Source organism: Marmota flaviventris, chromosome 1 (genome assembly GCF_047511675.1).
Source record: "Marmota flaviventris isolate mMarFla1 chromosome 1, mMarFla1.hap1, whole genome shotgun sequence".
In the NCBI taxonomy this organism is placed as follows: Eukaryota; Metazoa; Chordata; class Mammalia; order Rodentia; family Sciuridae; genus Marmota; species Marmota flaviventris.
This window is the reverse complement of record NC_092498.1, coordinates 218,187,582-218,207,259: the sequence shown is the minus strand read 5'-3', so window position 1 is coordinate 218,207,259 and position 19,678 is coordinate 218,187,582. Positions and strand designations below refer to the sequence as shown.

Here is a 19,678-nt window from a genome sequence, read left to right as displayed (position 1 = left end):
GGTGGCGGGGTCTCGGTCCACGCCGCGGCGGGCGGCGACTCACGGCGAACAGGGCCCGGAGGCCAAACCCGGGGCCGCCGCAGAGGGCCCTCGCATGGACCCGCCGCGGCCAGAACCGCGCCGACCCTGCTCCTGCGCGTCTCGACTCCCCCGGGACCGAACCCGGGTCCGCAGGGCGGGGGCCGCGGGCGTGGAGCGCACAGAACGCGGAGCCACCGGGCCCCGCACGAGCGCCGCGGCCGGAGCCCGGCGCCCGGCCGGGGGCGCCGAACACACGCTACACACTTTGCCGAGTCAAAGAGTGAACGGCGGCGTCCCCGGCCCGCCACGCCGCGCCGGGACAGAACCGCAGAGCAGCTGCCGACGTCCGGAGGGCGCAGCACCTCCTCCAACTTCTCAGACCTACACCAACCCCAGAACCTTTATTTCGCGCCACCGAAGTTGGAACTCCGGAGGGAAGATAGGAGGACTCGAAGCTTGATAGGCTGCAGTCAGAGCCAATGAGAAAGGCAAGCTGTGTAGGTTGCCGTCAGTAATAGAAGCCGAAGGAAGTGACGTAAGCGGAAGTGCAAGCATAATCAGAGAAGCTCCATAAATAACGAATCTAACCCCTTGTCTGGAACTAGCGAGACGAGAAGGCGGCAAAGATGTCGGAGCGCAAAGTTTTAAACGTAAGTATTCGGCAACCAGGGCTTTCCATCTGGCGCGGGACACCGGGGGACTCCGGGGGAGGTGGACTTCCTGTAATTTCCTTTTGGAACTTTTTCGCCCCCTTCAACGGCCTTCCGCGGGGAGGGGCTTCCGAAACCCCTCCCAATCGCCGTCCTTGGGTGGTGGGCGTTCGCGAAGCCTCGCCTTCTGGGGGCGGAGCTTGCAATCATCATCCAATCCCCTCGCTAGACTGGGATTTCCGCGGGAGGAGACTGTTCTGCACCACCACGTTCGGCGAGAGCCCTGCCCCTCTTGGTGGCTCTAGCCAATCCTGTTCCTTGGAAGGGTTAGGCTTTGCCACATTGGCTCTGCAAGTGGGGGACTATCCCCAGGTCCTCAGTTCCCCCCTATCTGTTGAGGGGACATTAGAAGTCTGTTAGTCCATGTACCTACACTTCAAGACACCAGTTTTCTCCAGAGTTATGTCAACAATATCTGATTTCTGAGTAGATGAAGCAAGGAAGGTTCAGTTTCCTCCTCTGTAAAATAGGCACATTTTGCTCTCTGGTAGAATCTTTGCTAGGGTTCCTCGAGGTGAGGGAGACAGGGCACTCTGTGGTTCTTGAGGTTCACTAGGTGCTCACAGGAAGCGCCTTATTTTCTGATAGTGCAGTGGAGTTATTTTTGTAACCCAAACTGGCTATCCTATTTCTCAGCTCCATTCCTGTGCAGAAAGCAGTTACAAGGGCAGGCATGAGGCTGCTGTCTTTAAAGTTTGCTTTCAGCTATGTTCAGTGGTGCACGCCTATGATCCCAGCAACTTGGGAGGCTGAGGCAGGAGGAAGGCAAGTTAGAGGGCAGCCTGGGCAACTCAGTAAGATCTTGTCAAAATAAAAAGTCGAGGGGAGGGAGTGTGCACCTCAGTGGTAGAGGTCTTGCCTAGCATGTGTGAGGCCCTGGGAGCCGTTCCCCACACTGCAGAAAGGGGGGAAACCAGAAAAGAAAGAAGAGGCAAAAAGAAAGAAGAGGCTGCTTGCCAGTTTTTTCTTGGCTGGTGTCTGGGAGCTTGAATTTCGGGATGGTTCCCTGATGACAGTGGCTCTCGGTACCTGTGCTGTTTGTGCCAACAATGTGGTTGATGCTGAACCCCGGTGCTTTTGTGGGAGCCTGGAATCTTGGCACACGCTGGGCAGAAGGGGCAGCCGTGGGTCTGGGAGATTCCCTGGTAGACTCATTTTGTGCATATTGTCCCAACTCATCGTGGTATTCCATGCATCTTGTGACTGCTTGAAGAAGGTTCTGGAAACTTGTCTGCACCACCCACCTGACCTCCCCTCCAGGACGTGGGCTGATGGTTCTTGGAATCCTTTGGTGTGATAAACCTCGGCAGTGAGGGATGCCCTCCGGGGAGGACGCCCTCCAGTCCCCAGCCCTGGGATGCTCTTGCCCTGACGAGGTTCCCAGGCCCCTTACCTCTGCCCATGGCCTGCCTCCATGTCTGAAAGACACTTCCTTCCTCTCCACAGAAATACTACCCTCCAGACTTCGACCCGTCAAAGATCCCCAAACTCAAGCTCCCCAAGGACCGGCAGTACGTAGTGCGGTTGATGGCCCCGTTCAACATGAGGTGAGTGTCCTGCGGGGCCACCCCATTCACAGAAGATGGATAGGGTGACCACCTCCACAGAGCTGGCCCGTCCCCGGGTGCAGCCCAGGTCCCCAGCCCAGGCTTAGACATCAACCCAGTGAGCCCGCAGCCTCTCAGCGCCTCCCTGCCCTGCCCTTTCGAGGTTCAACTCCCTGACCGCTTAGAGCCCCAGCGGAATCCGCCATGTCCACCCTTAGTGCAGGTGTGAAGACACAGAGGGCTGCACCTTCAGCTCAGCGGCCCCATCAGTCAGGCCTTTGCTGCCTCAGGGCCTTTGCAGGAGCCACAGTCTGTCTGAAGCTGTCGTGGGCTGGCCTCACCCCACCGTGACCCACCAGCTCAGCCATCACCCTCCCACAGCACCCGGATCTTGCCCTTTCTCCCCCTTTCAAATTACTAAATTTAGTTAACTCTGGGTCGCACAGTGTTCACATTCCAGCGTACCTGGAATCCCGGACACCTGTCAGGACACCTTGGGGCACTGGGATGGAGAATGTCTTCACGTGTCAGGGACTGGATCGTTTTCTGTCTCTGTTCCCTCACTCCCTCCTTCAGCAGTCTTTATCAGGCCCCATTTGTCAGCGCCAGTGTGTACACAGGTGCCGGGGACAACCCTGGGACCCACAGTCTGCGGGAAGTGGAGGTGATAGGTCATCGGGTGGATGCGCACAGGGCGCATGTGGACGTGCTCATCAGGCAGGAGAGGGAGGGCCTCTTAACTGGGGTCAGCAGAGAAATGTCAAAAGAAGCACCAGTGGAATTGAGGGCTGAGGAAGAAGGTGTCACAGGTGTGGGAACTGCAAGCAAAGGCCCTGAGGTAGGACCAAGACGGAGGTGCTTGTAGGAAGAAAAGGAGGCGGGGGTGCTGGGGCTGGGAACCCAGGGCCGTAGTGGAAGGGTGGCAGGAGCTCTGTCAGCCTCTGCCTGGCGACCTGGATGTCTTTGAGCACAGGCTTGTTCCAGGAAGGTCGGGCAGGCTGACCTCCCCAGGCTGGGTGCTCCCCAAGGAGGTCAGAGGTCCAGCTACAGGGGCGAGGAGAGCGGCAGGGGGGCCGGGCCTCGGAGGGAGGGAGCCCCGCCTCTGAAGCGCTCGCTGCACACACACACACACACACACACACAAGGGGGGGGCTGGCAGTCTGCCGCAGTGCGAGTCCCCATGCTCCCAGGTGTAAGACGTGCGGAGAGTACATCTACAAGGGCAAGAAGTTCAATGCTCGCAAGGAGACGGTGCAGAACGAGGTCTACCTGGGCCTGCCCATCTTCAGGTTCTACATCAAGTGCACGCGCTGCCTGGCCGAGATCACTTTCAAGGTAGGGCCGGCCACCGCACCTGCTCCCCCCCCCCAGGGAAACCCCTTTACAGTTCATCCCAGAAGCAGGAGGGCCTGGGGAGGGGACCGCGGAGCAGCTGAGGCAGCCCAGGTGGAATCGGGGACCTGAGGGGCCTCCACAGGCCGCAGAGACACACTTTGCTTTTGGTCATCACCTTAAGGATTTGGGGACAGGATGAGGAGAACTTTTTGTGGTGTTGGGGATTGAACCCAGGGCCTTGGGCATGCGAGACGAGCGCTCCACCACTGAGCTGTGTCCCCAGCCCCGAGGGGCACTCTTGGACACTGTTTTCCATACTCTGCAGTGTCTGAGGGTTTGGCAGTGGTTTCTTTTTGTTGTTCTTGTTTGTTTGTGTTTCTGCTGTAAGCTTTGTTTTTTTGCAATTATTTTTTTTTTTTTTACTTAAATGAACAAAAAGTACATTTTTAGAAATTATACGTTTTGGGGCTGGGGTTGTGGCTCAGCGGTAGAGCACTCACCTCGCATGTGCGAGACCCTGGGTTCGATCCTCAGCACCACATAAAAATAAATAAGTGAAATAAAGGTGTTGTGTCCAACTACAACTAAAAAATAAATATTTTTTTAAAAATTATACATTTTAAGCCAGGCACAGTGGTGCACTTAGCAACTCAGGAGGACTCCTGTTCTTCCACTGTCCTGAGCGACTTAGCAAGACCCTATCTCAAAATCAAAAATAAAAAGGGCTGGGGATGTGGCTCAGTGGTCAAGCACCCCTGGGTCAATCCCTGGTACTAAAAAAGAGAAAAATGGGTTTTAACCTGAATTCTGAAGGTCATGAATATAAACACGCATGTGTTTTTCAAAGACCAACAGACTGTGGCCTCAACCCTTTATAACAAGACACCTGTCTTAACCCTTTATACTGACGCCCATGTGGACGTGGACTAAGAACAGAATCCACACAGCACTGCCTTCCTGAAAAGTCCCGCCGTCGCCCGCCGCCACCTGCCCAGCCAGTTTACAGTTAATAGTTTACGTTCCACAGCTGAATCCCTGCGTTTAGAGCAAACAGATCTATTCTCTAGAAGTAGTTGCATTAATTGGGAAAGTCACATTTTTTCCTTCATCCTTAATGGTCATATGAGAAGTCGCAACTATACTTATCAACGGGAACACAAAAACAAACCAGCCCGTTCCCAGAAACATGCTGCGCCCCTCCAGAGGATGGGCGCCTTGTACCATCCACCTCAGTAGGGCCTTGCCTTTGCCGGAGTCAGGGGAGGGCGCAGCAGATGGGGAAGAGTTAAGCCCGTGAGCAGGGAGCAGCCTGGTCTGCCCGCCTGGTGCCCTGGCACCCAGGCTGCCGCCGACTCCTGCCTGCTCCTCCCAGACAGACCCTGAAAACACCGACTACACCATGGAGCACGGGGCCACGCGGAACTTCCAGGCGGAGAAACTCCTGGAGGAGGAGGAGAAGCGGGTGCAGAAGGAGAGGGAGGACGAGGAGCTGAACAACCCCATGAAGGTGGGTGCGCTGCGCGGGGGCGGGGCCGGGGTGGTGGACGGAGCCACCTGCTGATCCACGCCCTGCGCATGGGGCCTGGGCTGTGGTGGGGAAGGAGCCTCCTCCCTCGGCCTGGGGCCTGTCACTGTGCACAGCTGTCCTCGCCCAGGGGCTCTCCAGGGGGACTTGGTCTGCCACCCGCCCCTCTAATGGAGTCTAGACAAGACAACTCGGAGCAGCACGGAGGTCACCAGGGGGGAAAGCAAGCAGGTGGCCTCTGGGAGCCAGGAAAGCCAGAAGAGGAAGGGGCCCCGGGCCTTCATCCTGGAGGAGTCCCTGCAGTGGGGCTGGGCCTGCAGCCTGTGGGCAGCCAGGGAGGCCCGCGAGATGACCAGGGCACTCCTGACCCCCAGCCAGGAGGCCAGGAGGCAGTGCTGCCGGAGCCCCAAGTTACGCAGCAGGAGAGAAGAGGGGGCAGGAGCTGGTCCGCAGAGGACAGGTGCTTCCCGGAGCCCGTCAGGCCACTCAGGCCAGGGCTGTAACGACCGGAACTCCCGCTCTGGGACCTTGGGAAGCCATGTGTGCGCTCTGGGCCTCTGGGTCCTCGTGCGTAAGGCTGTTCTGCCCCTGCTCCGGGGAGGACCCAGGGGAAACGTGTGGGTGTTCTTTACGGCCACCCGGGTGCAGTTCCACAGGGCAGGCCTGGCGGGCCACACGGCCAGCAGCACCCAGGCAGCGTCCCCCGCCGGTTGTGCTGGCCGCCAAGTCCCCTGGGTGGCCCAGTCCCTGAGCCTGGCTGCTTTGGAGAGGTTGGGAACCTCGGCCCGGACCCTGGAGCAGGTGCCGGTTGTCCTGTACCCACGGCCCTCAAGGAAGGTGCCAGGCTGGACCCGGCTTCTCTGGGGCCGGCTTTGGCGGTCACTCCCCGAACCTCGGGGTTCCCATGGACCTGAGGGGACCTCCTGCGTGGAGGGGCGCCCAGGGTGGTGGCCAGGCCGGGCGGGCGTGGCCTTGACGCCGGGTGCCGCAGGTGCTGGAGAACCGCACCAAGGACTCCAAGCTGGAGATGGAGGTGCTGGAGAACCTGCAGGAGCTGAAGGACCTCAACCAGCGCCAGGCGCACGTGGACTTCGAGGCCATGCTGCGGCAGCACCGCCTGTCGGAGGAGGAGCGCCGGCGGCGGCAGCAGGAGGAGGACGAGCAGGAGACCGCGTGAGTGTCCCGCCCCCGTGCCCCCGGCACCCCCCCCTTCCTGGGGCCACCGTCCCTCGTGGTCTCTCATGGCATCTGTCCTCGGGGTCCTCGAGCCCACTGTGCTCCGCCGTCCCCTGGGTCCCCAGGCTCAGCACCGGCTGTCCCCGGGCCGTGGGTTTGGTTTTCTTGTGGGATGGTCTCCGGCGCTGGGCAGGCGCTGGGCCACCGAGCCACACCCTCGGCTGTGGTGTTGGGTGGCGGGTCGCAGAGCAGAGCCACCTGCTGCAGACGGCATGGGGAGCCCAGGCAGGGCTCCGGGAGTCTTCCAGGGGTCACTCAGTCCGCTCGGTTTCCCCACAGTGAGCTGTGGTGGCAGGGCAGAGGTCACTGCGGGCTGGCAGAGACCCTTTCTTGTCCTGGGGAGCCACACAGGTCCCCAAGGCCCCCCAGGCCCCCCACATCCCCCAGGCCGCCCTGGGCCCCCCAGGTCCTCCCTCAGGCCCCTCAGGCTCCCCAGCAGCCAGGCTCCAGGGAGAGCAGCGCGGAGCAGGAACTGCACCCAGGGTTGAGGCCCAGCACCCCTGTGGGGAGGGGAGCCCCCAGCCGAATTCTGGGGTCACAGCCGCAGGCCTCCTGGGTCAGTGCCTGACCCCTGACCACCGTGCGCCTTCTGTAACTTTGCTCCATTGCTGGTCAGTCCTGTCCTGTAGCTGTGTCTCTGTCCCCCTGGGCCTTGGGTGGGGTCAGAGCACAGCAGGGCTTGGTGGCACCAGGGGCAGGCAGTGGTCACTCTGCCACAGCCAGCTACTTACCTGGCATTTGCCCCCTGCCCTGCCTTGGCAGTTGGTGTGGCCATCAGCGGGTCCAGGGCTGAGGCCAGTGTCCAGGCAGTCCCGAATAGTCCCCAACCAGGGCCGGAGCCCAGACGCGCTGACCTCAGTGTCCAGGCACCTGGCCACTCACCCCTCAGGGAGCGGGGCGAGGGGGTGAGCCTCAACGTCCGTCCGGCAGGGACGGTAGGGCCCTGGCAGGGGGTCCTGGCCGAGTCCCCTGCGGAGCACCCCCAGCCCTGGCCTTCCCACAGGGCCTTGCTGGAGGAAGCGCGGAGGCGACGGCTGCTGGAGGACTCAGACTCTGAGGAAGAGGCCGCGCCTGCCCCGCCCCGGCCCGCACAGCGGCCCCAGCCCACCGCCATCCTGCACGAGGTGAGCCCCGGGCCCCCTGCCGCAGTGCTGCGGGGACGGGGAGCCCGGGCAGCTGGGCGGCCCTGGAAGGCTGGGCAGCTGGCGCTGCAGCTGCTCCGGCCGCCTCAGGCCCTGTGCCATGCGCCAACTGTTGCTGAAACCGGGTGACGAGTGGCGGGTCTGCTGTCCCCTCCCTGCTGAGCCTGGGAAGCTGGGCAGAGTGGACACTGAGGTTTGCTTCTGGTCACAAGCCAGTCCCCTGGGCAGTCAGGACTTCTGGGCAGCTCTGCTGGCCCTACTGAGCCATTCAGGGGCTCAGGCTCCCGGTGGCTCCTAGAGTGTCTCTTGGAGTGGCTGTCCCTGTCCAGGTGGCCCAGGTGACCCAGGTGGCCCGTGGCACCGCGTTGCAGCTGAGGGGAAGCAGGGAATGGGGGCTCCCCCAGACCCGGGTGTGGCCCACCATGGCCCCCAACATCCCCCTGGACCAGAACATGGTCTCCAGGCTGAGTCTAGCTGCGAGGGAGGCTGGGAGGAGGCTGGCTAGCTGACCGGGCTGACCGCACCGCTAACTGGACAGGAGGGAAGAACAGAGCCTTGTGGGCAGCCAGGTCCAGCTCTAGCCACTGGGCAGACCTCAGGTGACAGCGGTTCCAACTGCGCGGACATTTGCTTCTCCCTCCTCACACTCAGGAGGCCCTGGGTTCTGCCCAGCACAGAAGGTCAAAGAGCTCTGGCCCCCGCTGCTGGCCCCCTGCTGTTGCCCACCCACCGCCACCGTCCAGGGCCTGGGGTCCTGCTCCTGCAACCCCTCCCCTCTGCTAGCCCCTCCTCGTCCCTCAGGGTCCCTCAGCACCACCGATGACCCCAGCACCTTTGGGAGTGCTGGCCCGCTGCCCGCCTCTGGGGACGGTGCTGGGCACACCTGAGCTGGACGTCTGCCTGTCCCGCACCCCTCGCTGTCCCGCACCCCTCGCTGTCCCGCCCGAGCTGCCGCCCGCAGGGCCTCAGTCCCATGGTTGCCAGTTCTGTTTAAACACGGGGACAGGGCCCTGGGGTGGGTGAAGAGTCCTGCTGAGCCCCTTCCTGCCCCCTCCTGGGCAGGGCCTCCGTTTCCACTGGACCCTCAAACATGGTGGCTGGCGCCCAGGGAGTGGCAGGAACCCTGTGGGGGCAGCGGACAAGCGTGGCGACAGGACCTAGCCGCCCATGGGGCCAGGCAGACAGCTAACAGGCAGCCAGGGCGGTGGGCACTCGGGCCTCCGAGAGACACTTGACGGGTCTTGGGGGACGAGTCGGAGCTCGCCAGGGCAGGAGGAGGGAAGGGGCGTCAGGGAGGAGTGGGCGAGAAGCCGAGGTGCCAATGGGGTGTGAGGGGAGGAGGCGCAGGACGCCACACCCAGCCTAGGGCCACGGCTCGCCAGGTGACAGCAGGGCAGGAGCCCAGAGAGGGACTGGACTGGGGCAGGCCACTCACGAGTCCGGTCACCCTACAGGCCCCGAAGGGCAAGAGGAAGGCAGCGAGCGCGGGCAGGGCCCAGCTGTCGGGCCTGGTCGTGGTGAAGAAGACGAAGACGGCCGCAGCGGGGAGCACGGGGCAGGGCCCCAGCCCAGGTGAGGTCCCCAGAGCTGGGCGCAGTGCCTCCCGCTGCCCTGGTTGGCAGCAGTGCCCTTACGGTTCTAGAAGCTTCATGTGGGGTGGGGCACAGCCTGTCCGCCACAGGGGCCAGTTACTGGACCAGGGGAGAAGGGCTGGGGCTCATTTTTCCTTTAATTACAGATGGAAGTGGCCCCTCAGGGCCCAAGGCCCGGGCTGCATGTGGCTCTGCTGCAGCGCTGGGCAGGCCCGGGGAGGCCGGCCTCCCTCCCTGCACCTCACACACAAGATCCAAGTCACACAGCAGCTTATAAGATAAGCCCCGTGGCCCGCCACCCCTGTCTTCAGATGTCACGGTCCCCTGCGGACCCCTGGCAGGTGTTCACAGCTGCATGGCCCCCAGCCCACATCAGCTCCTGAGGTGGAGAATCGTGGGTGAGACGGGTCGGGCTGAGCCACCTGGCTGCCCACCCCGGCCTCCCGCCTGCTTACCTGGCCTGCGCCAAGGGACCCTCCACCCGCCTCTTTCCTGTCCTTTAAAATTCAAGCAGAAATGTGGCACGGCTGGCGGGAAGCTGGCGGGCACTCCCTGGTGGGACGTCCGGGCGCCATGAGCCACTGTGGCCAGTCCCATGTTGCCCCTTCAGCCAGATGCGCAGGTGGCCTCACCTGGAGCCGCGAAGCAGGGTGGACAGTGGGCCCGGTCCCTGCCCGCTCTGTCACAGCGGCTCAACTTGGACATGGAGCCGTCTCCATTCAACAGTGCGTTCACCTGCCAGGGCAGGTGTCCGCGGGCCACAGGCCGGAGGCCAGGTGGCCGAGTCCCCTCCAGGCGCCCTCCACAGGCTGGGCCACGCCACCTGTGCCCTGAGCCTCATCAGGCTCTCAGGACTGTGGGGCTGAGCCTCTCCTGTCCCCACAGGTGCCCCGGAGAGCAAGAAGACCGCAGACCCTGCACCCCGCACGCCTGGCACCTCCTCCCTGAGCCAGCTGGGCACGTATGGGGACAGTGGGGACAGCGACGGCAGCAACTGAGAGCCCCACCCAGGCCCAGGGCATCTCAGGTCTCGGTGCGGCCGTCCGAGGCGGGAGCTGCTCATGGTCTGGGCAGGAGGCTGCACACGACCTGGGCCACGGGCAGCAGCAGCAGCGTCACCCAGGCCGAGGGCCAGCCAGGCTGCGGGGGACTCGGTTTCTCTGCCGCCTGCAGCGGCCCTGCGGCACCTCAGGTTCCTTCCCACCTGCAGGGTCCAGGGTTGAGCTCCTGCAAGCCCAGCGCCCGCGGCCTCCCGGCCTCTTCCCGGGCAGGTCTGAGGGCAGCCGTGTTCTGGGATGGGGGCGTCCTTCCCTACTTGGCTCCCTCCCTCGCCCCCTAGAACTGTCTAGAACCAATAAAAGGGCCTTGCCGCACTGGCCAGGCACCTTCTCTCTGCCAGGATCTAGCAGGGTTTGGGGTGGCCCCGGGCTCCGCGGGCCCCGCGTACCACTGTTGATGCCCGGATCCCTTGTCTGTTCGTTTGCTGTCGCTGCAGCGCCGCGCCCGAGGTCGGGCCCTTTATAAAGAAGTTGGTTTGGCTCACAGCCCCCGAGGCTTGGCTCTGGCAAGGGCCACCGTAACCGCGTTGCCTAGTGGGTGGCATCACATGTGGCAGCAGTGGGTGCCAGAGGGACAGGTCACTCGGTGAGCCGGGAGCAGAGCTGGGGAGGCCCGGCTCACCCTGGGGTGGCCCAGGTCTGGGAGACAGCAGTTCCTTCCAAGGACCGCCCTGTGACCAGCCACCTCCACCTTCCCTGCTCAGGGACGCTCCCCACACCTGAGCCACACCCAACCACAGCAGCATCCCTCCCGGGGACAGGTGTCCCCTGCTCAGTGGCTGCCTGCTGGGGTGGGCCGGAGGTGGGACTGCAGGCGGGAAGGAGGTGCGTGCTGGTGGCTGGGACGCCCCAGGGTAGAGGGGCTCCGAGGGGGGTGCTGGCGGCCCGGGAGGCCCCAGGTTCATCCCAGCACCACAAAAATAAACAAGTAAGTAGAAAAGGGGGAGAGGTGGGCCAGGCCTCGGGTGTGGCTTAGGGACATCTCCGGGTTGGGCAAGGCCTGGGGCTGGCCCTGTCCCAATGTGACCTTATAAAGGGGGATTTGGAGCCAGGCGCAGTGGCCACCCCTGCCACCCCGGCTACTCAGGAGGCCGAGGAGGAGGAGGAAGATGGCAAGTTGGCAGCCAGGCTGGGGGCTCCGTGGTGGAGCACCCCGGGTCCCCCCACCCCGTACCAAAAATAAAGGGAACGTGGACAGCAGGCGGGAGGACAGTGGGGGGCGGGCCCTGAAGGGCACTGGGCTCCCAGAGCCTGGGGGAGGCATGAAGGACCCACTAGGTTCCAAGGGAGCCCACCCTGCTGGCCTCCACAGAGGGTAGCAGAAATGGGTCCCATGAGGCGCTCTCGGATGGGCGGAGGCCTCCCTGGGGGACACCTGGCCGTTCCCTTGTTTGCGACGCCTGGCCCTCATGTGCGTGTTCCTCACATGCCATCTCCACCTCTGTCCTCTCTTCTGAGGACTCTTGAAAATGGAGACCGTCAGGAAGGACCTCCAAAGGATGGTTTGTGTTGCACTAACCGGGGACGGAGGGGCAGGGCCCTAGAGAGGGGGCTTAGCACAGCAGTGCAAAGGGCCTGGGGCAGGACCAGCCAGTGGAGCAGAGGAGCCCAGTGGGCTGGGGAGGGCTCCACGGGGTCTTGAGAGCTCGCCGTGGCCTGTGTCTGCCCTGAGCCCGCGTTCCTCTGGTTGTGTGGGTGGCTGTACTTGGGGCCTGATGGCAGCGCTGTGCGGCCGAGACCTGGCACGGCACGTGTTGGAGACTGACGTGACTTGCCAAGGTTCCTTGTCCCCTGGGTACCCCTCGTCAGAGGGAGGAGCTGCACCCTCCTGAGGCAGGCTGCCTTGGGGACCAGCTGGGGCCCTTGGGGGCAGGGACGTCCCTTGGAGACTGGTATATGGGACTTGGAGCTTCTTGATGGCAGCCCCTGGAGACCCTGAGCAGGGCCGCCCGGCCAGGCCCGTCAAGGGTCTCTGGCTTTCAGAGCCAGGAGGTGGGGCGTTGTTTGGTGCCCAGTTGGGGGACTGTGTCCTGGCCGCAGTGGGTCACTAGCGTGATGGCTGGCCCCAACTCTGAACAGCTCTCCTCCTCGGGGGTGGCCAGATGTCCCCGATTCTCTGGCTCCAGGAGCAGCTACTGGGAGACCCACCCCACTTCTCCAGCACCTGGGTGGCCTCACCCAGACGGGCACACTGACTGGAGTGCACACTGACTGGCGTTTGGTGGTCGCGTTTCGGGAGGTGGGGTCTCCCTCCTGTGACTTCTCCATGTGGAGCCTCGTGGCCTCAGCCAGGCTCCCGGAGGGGAAGCCCGGGGAGGAAGGGCCACCTGAGACCCTCCCTTGGGGTCAGGAGCTGAAGCACTTTTATGGGAGGATGTCCCTGTGCTGGGACAGGGGCCCTGACATCCTGGGTCCCCGCAGACTCCTTTCAGGCAGATTCTGCAAGTGAGCACCCTTCAAGGAGGAGGGAGGGACGGTCCCTGAATGATTAGAGGACAGTGGGGGTGGCAAAGCAGCTCTGCAGATGGCTTCCTGGGAAGGCGCTCCAGGACCAGCCAGAGCTCCCTGACAAGGCCCCGGGGTGACAGTGGCAGCTGGTGACAGTCATTGGATGTGCACGTCTTCTGTCTTCTGCATTCAGCAATGTTTAGCAGCTTCACATGTCTGCGGGGAGGGCTTGGCGCACCAGAGAGCATCCCAGCTCTAGAGGGTAGCTGCCAGCATCTCCCGACACACCACCGCCTCTCCCCCACCTCACTGCCTCTCCCCCACGCCCATTGGCCAGCCTTTCCCAGGCCCTTGCTCTAAAGCACCCTTTTGCTTAAATTCTCTTGTTTTTCAGGCACTGGGGATTGAACCCAGGGGTAACCCACCACTGAGCCACTCCCAGCCCTTTTTTTTTTTTTTTTTTTTTTGAGACAGTCTTGCTATGTTGCTGAGGCTGGCCTCAAGTTTGTGAACCTCCTGCCTCAGCCTCCTGAGTTACAGAGAATGTAGGTGTGCACCACTGCACCTGGCTTCTCTGGGTTTTTTTGATTTATTCACACTTAACTTTTGCCAAGTTCATGGAGCATCTATTACTATTATTTATCTAACAGCACTAAATTTTATTTTATTTTAAAATCTTTATTTATTTTTTATGTGGTGCTGAGGATTGAACCCAGTACCTCACACATGCAAGGCATGCACTCTACCACTGAGCTACAGTCCCAGCCCCACAGCACTAAATTTTAATCTGACCACATTCTAAACTGCAAAATAAAAAAAATAGAAACAATACATATGAAAATGTAGTATAGTGGAGTTAATATAAAAATAAGGATTTTGTATGATGTATTCTATTACATTAGGTACAGTAATAAAATATAAGTCAAATAAATGCAAACTGCAACCACAGGCCAAATCTGGCCCTGGGTCTGTCTTTACAAATAAAGTTTTATTGACAGCCTGACCTGCCTACTTGTGTGCTCCTCCTTCCTGCCCCTCTGACCCCATGAGAGCTGAGAACCCGCAGGTAGTCACCGTGGGTCATCCAGCTCCTCGGATCCGCTCTGGTTCCCAGGCCTCCCAGGACGGGGGTCATGACAAGACTCCAGCCCTGTCCCTAGGCCCACTCTTCCTGCAGCTCCCCAGCCGTGGCCACCTGAGGACAAGCCCCAAAGCTCCACCCCTCTGCCATGACTCTGTGGCCAGAGGGAGTGCAGAAGTCACTCAAGAGAGCAGGGCCAGCAGCACCGGAGATGCAGGACTCACCATTGAGGACCCTGGGCTGAGCTGCCTGTGAACCCCCTCACTCCTGTTCCCATTACAAGGTCAAGTCCATCTGCCCAGTTCACATGTGTTTATTGAGCACCTACTGTGCACCTGGTTCTGGTTTAGGCACTGGGGCCACAGCAGTGAAAACAGGCAAAGCCCCCTCCTGGAGAGTGACTTTCTTCTTGGGATGTGGGGGTGTAAGAGATCAAGCATCCAGATACAATAAACAAAAGAAAGCTGGGCACCTGGGATCCCAGCCCCTCAGGAGGCCGGGGCAGGAAGATGTCACCTTCCGGGCCAGCCTAGGCAACCTAGTGAGACCCTGTCTCAAAATAAAAGGGCTGAGGAGGCAGCCAGTGATAGAGCACTGCAAATTAAATAAATAAGATGGTAACAATAAATATTAATAAAATGAAACATAATTAATAGTATAAATCTAATAAATAAGTATTTTATACAATGTATTTTTATTGTATTAGGTACAATAATAAAAAATAAGTAAAATGAATGCTCCCTGGACAAGGGGGTAACCATGGTGAGAGCGAGGGGCTGAGGTGCAGGGGCCTTCAGAGGTGCGTTCTGCCCGTGTATGTTTCAGTGCTGCATGACACCTTACTCCCAAATTCCCTGGCTTAAAGCAACAGAATCGCCAGTGTGGCTTCCGGGGATATCGGCAGGAAATCTGAAAGTAGAAAACACTGGGGCCAGGCACATGGCACACACCCGCCATCCCAGAGACGTGGGAGGCTGAGGCAGGAGGATTGCAAGTTTGAGTCCAGCCTCAGCAACTTAGCAAGGCCCTGTCTCAAAACAAAAAAATAAAAAAGGCTGAGGATGTGGGTGGTTAAGCACCCCTGGGTTCAATCCTCAGTACAGAGTGGGCGCGCGCGCGCACACACACACACACACACACACACACACACACACACACTAGGGGCCGCCCTGTGTCTATGGGAGGATCACTGGAACCCAGGAGTCCAAGGTCTGTCAGCCAAAACCAAAAGCGCTGGGTGAGACTGGGCGTGCTCGCTGGGGGGCACCTCCCTAGCACGCACGGACGGCTTCCATCGCCAGCTCCACTCACACAAAATGAGCCAGAGACACAGACAAGCTGCAGCCGGTGTCATCTGAAGGCTCGGCCGGGAAGGACTGGCCTCCATGTGGCCCACAGGACATTGCCCACACTTGCTTCCAAAGGCCCACAGAGAGGACAGTGTCCCCACCAGCTCCACCGCAGCCCTGTGGTTAGGAGCAAGTGCCAGCCTCTCTCCAGCTCAAGCTGAGGACCGTGAGCACAGTGGGCAGCGCAGTGGAGGTCACACGAGGGTCTGCGTCAGGAGGTGGTGACCGGGTGATTGCCTCCTGCCCCAGCTGAAGCATCAGGCATCTGGCAGGTGCCCATGAGCCTCTGTGACTGAGTCACCCGGGGAAGGGACCCTGCCTCTGCCTGTCCACCCCTCCCATTCCTCCACACTGAGTTCCCCAGGGACTCTGGTCTGTCACCGGTGTCCTGGTGCCCACCCTGGGCAAGGTTCCCTTCACGCGGTTCTGGGGCTGAGCGAGGAGAGGGACAGGCGCTGGACGCACTGCACTGGGGGCTGGTGTGTGCAGCCCCCTCTCCCGCCCTGCTCCCAGCCCCGCCTGCCCCTCCCCCTTCCCACCGCTCGGCGCTGTCAAGCCTCGTTGGAGACCTCCTCCATCAGCTCCCCTGGGGCTGCCTGGCTGCTGCAGCTTGTCAGAGGGACTGCCCGGCTGGGCCTGCTCTGGCCACCTGAGCCCGCCTCTGGAGGCAGCCCCGAGTCCAGGCTCTCTTCTCTGGGGCACCTGCACTGTCACTGCCTTGACGGGCGCAGGCTCCTTGGCCAAGGCTGGTTGAGAGTGAGGGACGGACCTGGGACCACCCGGATGGGACCCGCCCTCCCCTGCACCTCCTCCGCCAGACCGCCAGCCGGGAAAGCAGCCACGGTTTCTGCCTTCAGACTGGGAGCTTCAGAGGGAGGGTCGCGGCTCCTCCATCAGACTGGGGAGTCTCAGGGCAAGGCCACGGGTTAGGAAGTCAGTGGTGGCCACTCGTGTAATCCCAGCCACTCAGGAGGGAAAGGGTGGCGAGTTCAAAGGCAGCCCAGGCAATTTAGTGAGACCTGTCTCAAAAGAAAATAAAAAGGCTCAGTGGGTGGACACCTGCCCATCACCTGCAAAGCCCTGGGTTCCATCCCAGCACGGAAAGGAGGAAGGAAGGGAGAGAGGGAGGGAGGGAGAGGGAGAGAGGGAGGGAGGAAAGGGAGGGCTACATTTCCCCAAACAGGTTAGGAACTTTTAAGCCCACCGTGAGCCACCAACACTCTCCCTGCCTGTCCTGGTGCCTGGGATGCCACCCGCCACCAGACTAATGAGGCTGCTCTATGAGAAGACCAAGGGGACAGGGGCAGGCACAGTCGGGGACAGGTGGAAGGCACAACCCTGGCCAGGAACCCCTCTGGTGGCCTCTGAAGTCCCAGCAAGCCTAAGTATACATGAAGCACCTACTACATGCCAAGAGCTGCAGCCCGCAGCCTGGATGGACCTCGAGGACCTGCCTCAGTGAGAGAAGCAGACACGTTGGACAAGCCCGGGGTCCAGAGACAGGAAGTGGATTTAGGGTTCTGGGCCTGGGGAGGGTGCAGGGAACTGCCACATGTTTATAGAAGTTTTTTTGAGATAACAAAAATGTTTTGGAACTAGACAGTGGTGACAGTCACAAAGCTTTGAGAATATACGGAAACCCACTGAGTTGCACCCTGTAATTTAATGTTCTTCATGGAGTGCGGGGGAAGGAACCCAGGGTGTGGCTCTTGCTAGGAAAGCGCCCCCCAGCCCCCGAGAGAGGGGGTGAGTGCAGGGTGTGTGGATTATATCCAAAACACAAGCAGCATCCCAGACACAGCTGGCCACCAGCGTTCACAGGGGCCAGGACACGGACCGGGCCCTACCCAAGGTGAGGTCCTGGGCTGAGCCTCCAGCACCTGGTTCTGGAGAACCAGGTGGGAACCCTGAGCCCCACTCACCCCGAGAGGCCTCCACAGCCTGCGTCTCAACCTCCAAAGGAAAGGAGGTCCCCACTGCCCCAAGCCCCAGCCCGGCCGCCTCCTGGCCTCTACCCACAGTGCACCTCCGGCCTTCCCCCTGGAGCCCCTCCAGATCAGAAGGCCAAAGCCCTAGAGGTGTGCCCCCATCAAGGTCACACAGCCCAGCCATCAGCGAGCTGGCCCACCCCCAGCCTGGCTTCCTTCCTCTTGGCCCCCTCCCTCCCCCCACCCTCCCCCTCTCCTCTCCTGGGGTGGGGGCCACCGGCTGCAGCCAGTTCAAAAGCGCAGGGAAGTCAAACGGCGCTTGATTCTGCCTGGGGCCCTCTGATTGCTATTCCTGACGCGGACTGTAATTAGAAGGTCCCTTTCAAATATTTATACCTCAGACGCCTCCTATTTATCGGACGGAGAGGGGACTCGGATTTGATGAGATCTGTCAACAGCTCATCCCTGAGCCGGGAATTGCCTTGCGGCTGACAGAAAACAGGACAATTACCCGCCACGCTCCCAGGCGGTCTCTGGGGACGCTGCTGTCGCTGATCGGGGGGGGGGGGGGGGGGGGGGGGGGGACGACGACTGTGGAAGTGAGCTGCAGGGGGAGGGTGGAGCTCAACAGGTGCTGTGGGGACAGCTGGTTCCAAGGGCAGATATGGAAGTGTGCAGACCCCCGCTGCTTTGGGGTCTTGGCCCGTGGGCTCTGGACCCGTTTCCCCATCTGAAAAATGGGGCTAATAGTGGAGGGGAGGGAGAACAGGGGGAACGGCTAATTCCACAGGAGATATTGGTGCCACCCAAGCCAGCCACAGGATGGTGTCCAGGCACAAAGGAGCCCCTGGGTAGCTGTGAGCCAGGCCACCTCCCGCTGTGCCTCAGCTTTCCCACAGGTAAAAGAGCGTCCTGGGTGGTAACTGCCCCCTCTGGCAATCCTTCCTGGGCTCTTGGGTTTCCCCGTTAGGATCCCCCTGTTATGGAGGAGACCTGGGCACTAGGGAAGGCCCTGCCCTGGCCTGTGTCCTGAGGAGGGCACAGCTCACAGGTAGTGCAGGTGACTTCCTCCAGGCCCCCGCTCCTCAGAGCTGTACTCCTGGGGGGCCTCGGTTCTTCCTGACACCCCTCACTCCAGTTACTAAGGGGAGCCCAGCAAGTGCCCGCCTGAGGAGAGAAAAGGCGCCCCCCCTTGTCTCTGACCCCCACACCTTGGGTGCCCTCCCCCCAGGCAGCTGCAGCGACCAGGACAGGCAGACCCCCCTCACTTCTTCCCCGCTTCCAGCCTCCCGCCCTGGAAGCCACAAAGGGACAGATGCGAGGCCACCAGACAGGCACAGATACCATCTCCCTTACCCGGCCAGCTGCCCCAACCCCTCCCGGCCTTGCAATGGGTCCCCTGGGGAGGGAGAGAGCCGAGACCTCAGGGGGAGGGGAGGCCAGGCCTCGGGCTCCCACCTCCCGCTTTCCCTCCGCGGCGTGTCAATTTTAGCCAGTGACCTCTCCGACAGTCCCACCCCCTCCACTGCCTGGTCATCGGCTCAATTTCGGCCCTCAATAGCGGTCACTCTCATCCCATCTCCCGGTCAATTTCGTCCCTTCTGGCGGTCAAGTCCAGCCCCCCCCCCCGCCCCCGCTCCCGGGAGGCTCTGCCTCCCGGGTCCTCTCGCGCCCGCCGGCGAGCTGTGTCCGCCCCAGGCTGTGCCCACCTGCCGCGCTCCTCTCTCGCCTCGGCGCATCTCGGGCCTCCGGGTCAGTGTCCAGCTGCCGCGGTCTCGGCCCCAGCGACTCCTGCGCCCCCAGCCCCCTTCCCTCGGCGGCCGCGGCTCCCCTCCCTCCCTCCCGCCCCGAACCAGCTGAAGGTCTGTGTCACCTCCGAGGGGAGCGCAGGGGAGGGGAAGGGCGGGGAAGCCTTGACGTTGCTTCCCAGGACGCGGCCCGGGGCGGGTAGGGACGGGGCGACCGCGGGCGCGCCCCCTCCCCAAAGTCCCACCTCGCGGCCACGCGCGCCCGCGGTCGCGCGTAAAGTCCCTGAAAGCTTGAACGCGGATTGCAGGAGGTTTTTATTTCCCTTTGTGCGGTGGCTGGGGCCGGATGGAGGCAGCCGGCCGGGGGCCTTGGGATTAGGGCTCCCCCCAGCGCGGAGCGGAGAGCAACAAAGGATGTACCCTGCCACCGTCCCCGCCGCGCAACTTCGCGCGCGGCGCTCGCGCCCCAGGGGAGCCGGCCAGCTGCGCTGAGAAGCCAGGCGTCCCGGCTGAGCAGGGCTGGGGGCGTCCTCGCGCGCCGCTCCCCGGACCTCGGAGCCCCAGCGAGGATCCCGGAGCCTCCCAGGCGGCGGAGGCGGCGCCGCACACCGGAGTGCGCTGCCCGCGCAAAGTCTGCGCGCTTCCGCGGATGCCCCTCGCCCCGGCCCTTCGACCCCGCGCGCGCCGCGTTCAGGGACTTGCCGGGCGCCCTTTACCCTGTGGTTCTTGGAGAGCCGAGCTCAGGTGGGCTTCCTCCTCCCTCCTCTTTCTCCTCCTCTCTCTCCCTCTCTCACCTCTTCACCTTGCCCCTGTTGAGCCCAACCGAAGGGCACACCTGAGCTCTTCCCCCTCCGTCTCCTCCTTTCCCTCCTGCACTCCTCCCCTCTGAGAAGGGACCCAAAACAGGTATGTGGGTCCCTCTCTTACAGCAGCCAGGTTTGGGGTGACACAAGCCCAA

General features: G+C 61.8%; 1 protein-coding gene across 2 annotated transcripts; it reads left to right on the top strand.

Moving 5' to 3' along the window:
- Positions 1 to 362: 362 nt before the first annotated feature.
- On the top strand, positions 363 to 10,506 carry Yju2 (YJU2 splicing factor homolog). Of its 2 annotated transcripts, none has more exons than XM_071603814.1 (8): positions 363 to 671; positions 2,178 to 2,278; positions 3,469 to 3,613; positions 4,986 to 5,120; positions 6,130 to 6,311; positions 7,378 to 7,498; positions 8,971 to 9,088; positions 9,255 to 9,987. In XM_071603814.1, exons 1-8 carry the CDS (start codon positions 648 to 650, stop codon positions 9,383 to 9,385), a joined length of 957 nt encoding a protein of 318 aa, XP_071459915.1. In that variant the 5' UTR covers positions 363 to 647; the 3' UTR covers positions 9,386 to 9,987. The 2 variants fall into 2 exon arrangements, with proteins under 2 accessions (XP_071459915.1, XP_027808461.2); XM_027952660.3 differs by lacking the exon at positions 9,255 to 9,987 and adding an exon at positions 9,994 to 10,506 and having other exon boundaries at positions 424 to 671.
- The last annotated feature ends 9,172 nt before the right edge of the window (positions 10,507 to 19,678 follow it).

Bases quoted from the DNA above. Each gene is read 5' to 3' on its own strand.
- Yju2 (XM_071603814.1), top strand. From the start codon at position 648: ATGTCGGAGCGCAAAGTTTTAAAC. The intron at 2,279-3,468 runs GTGAGTGTCCTG...CCATGCTCCCAG, and splicing joins ATGGCCCCGTTCAACATGAG to GTGTAAGACGTGCGGAGAGT. The intron at 3,614-4,985 runs GTAGGGCCGGCC...TGCTCCTCCCAG, and splicing joins TGGCCGAGATCACTTTCAAG to ACAGACCCTGAAAACACCGA.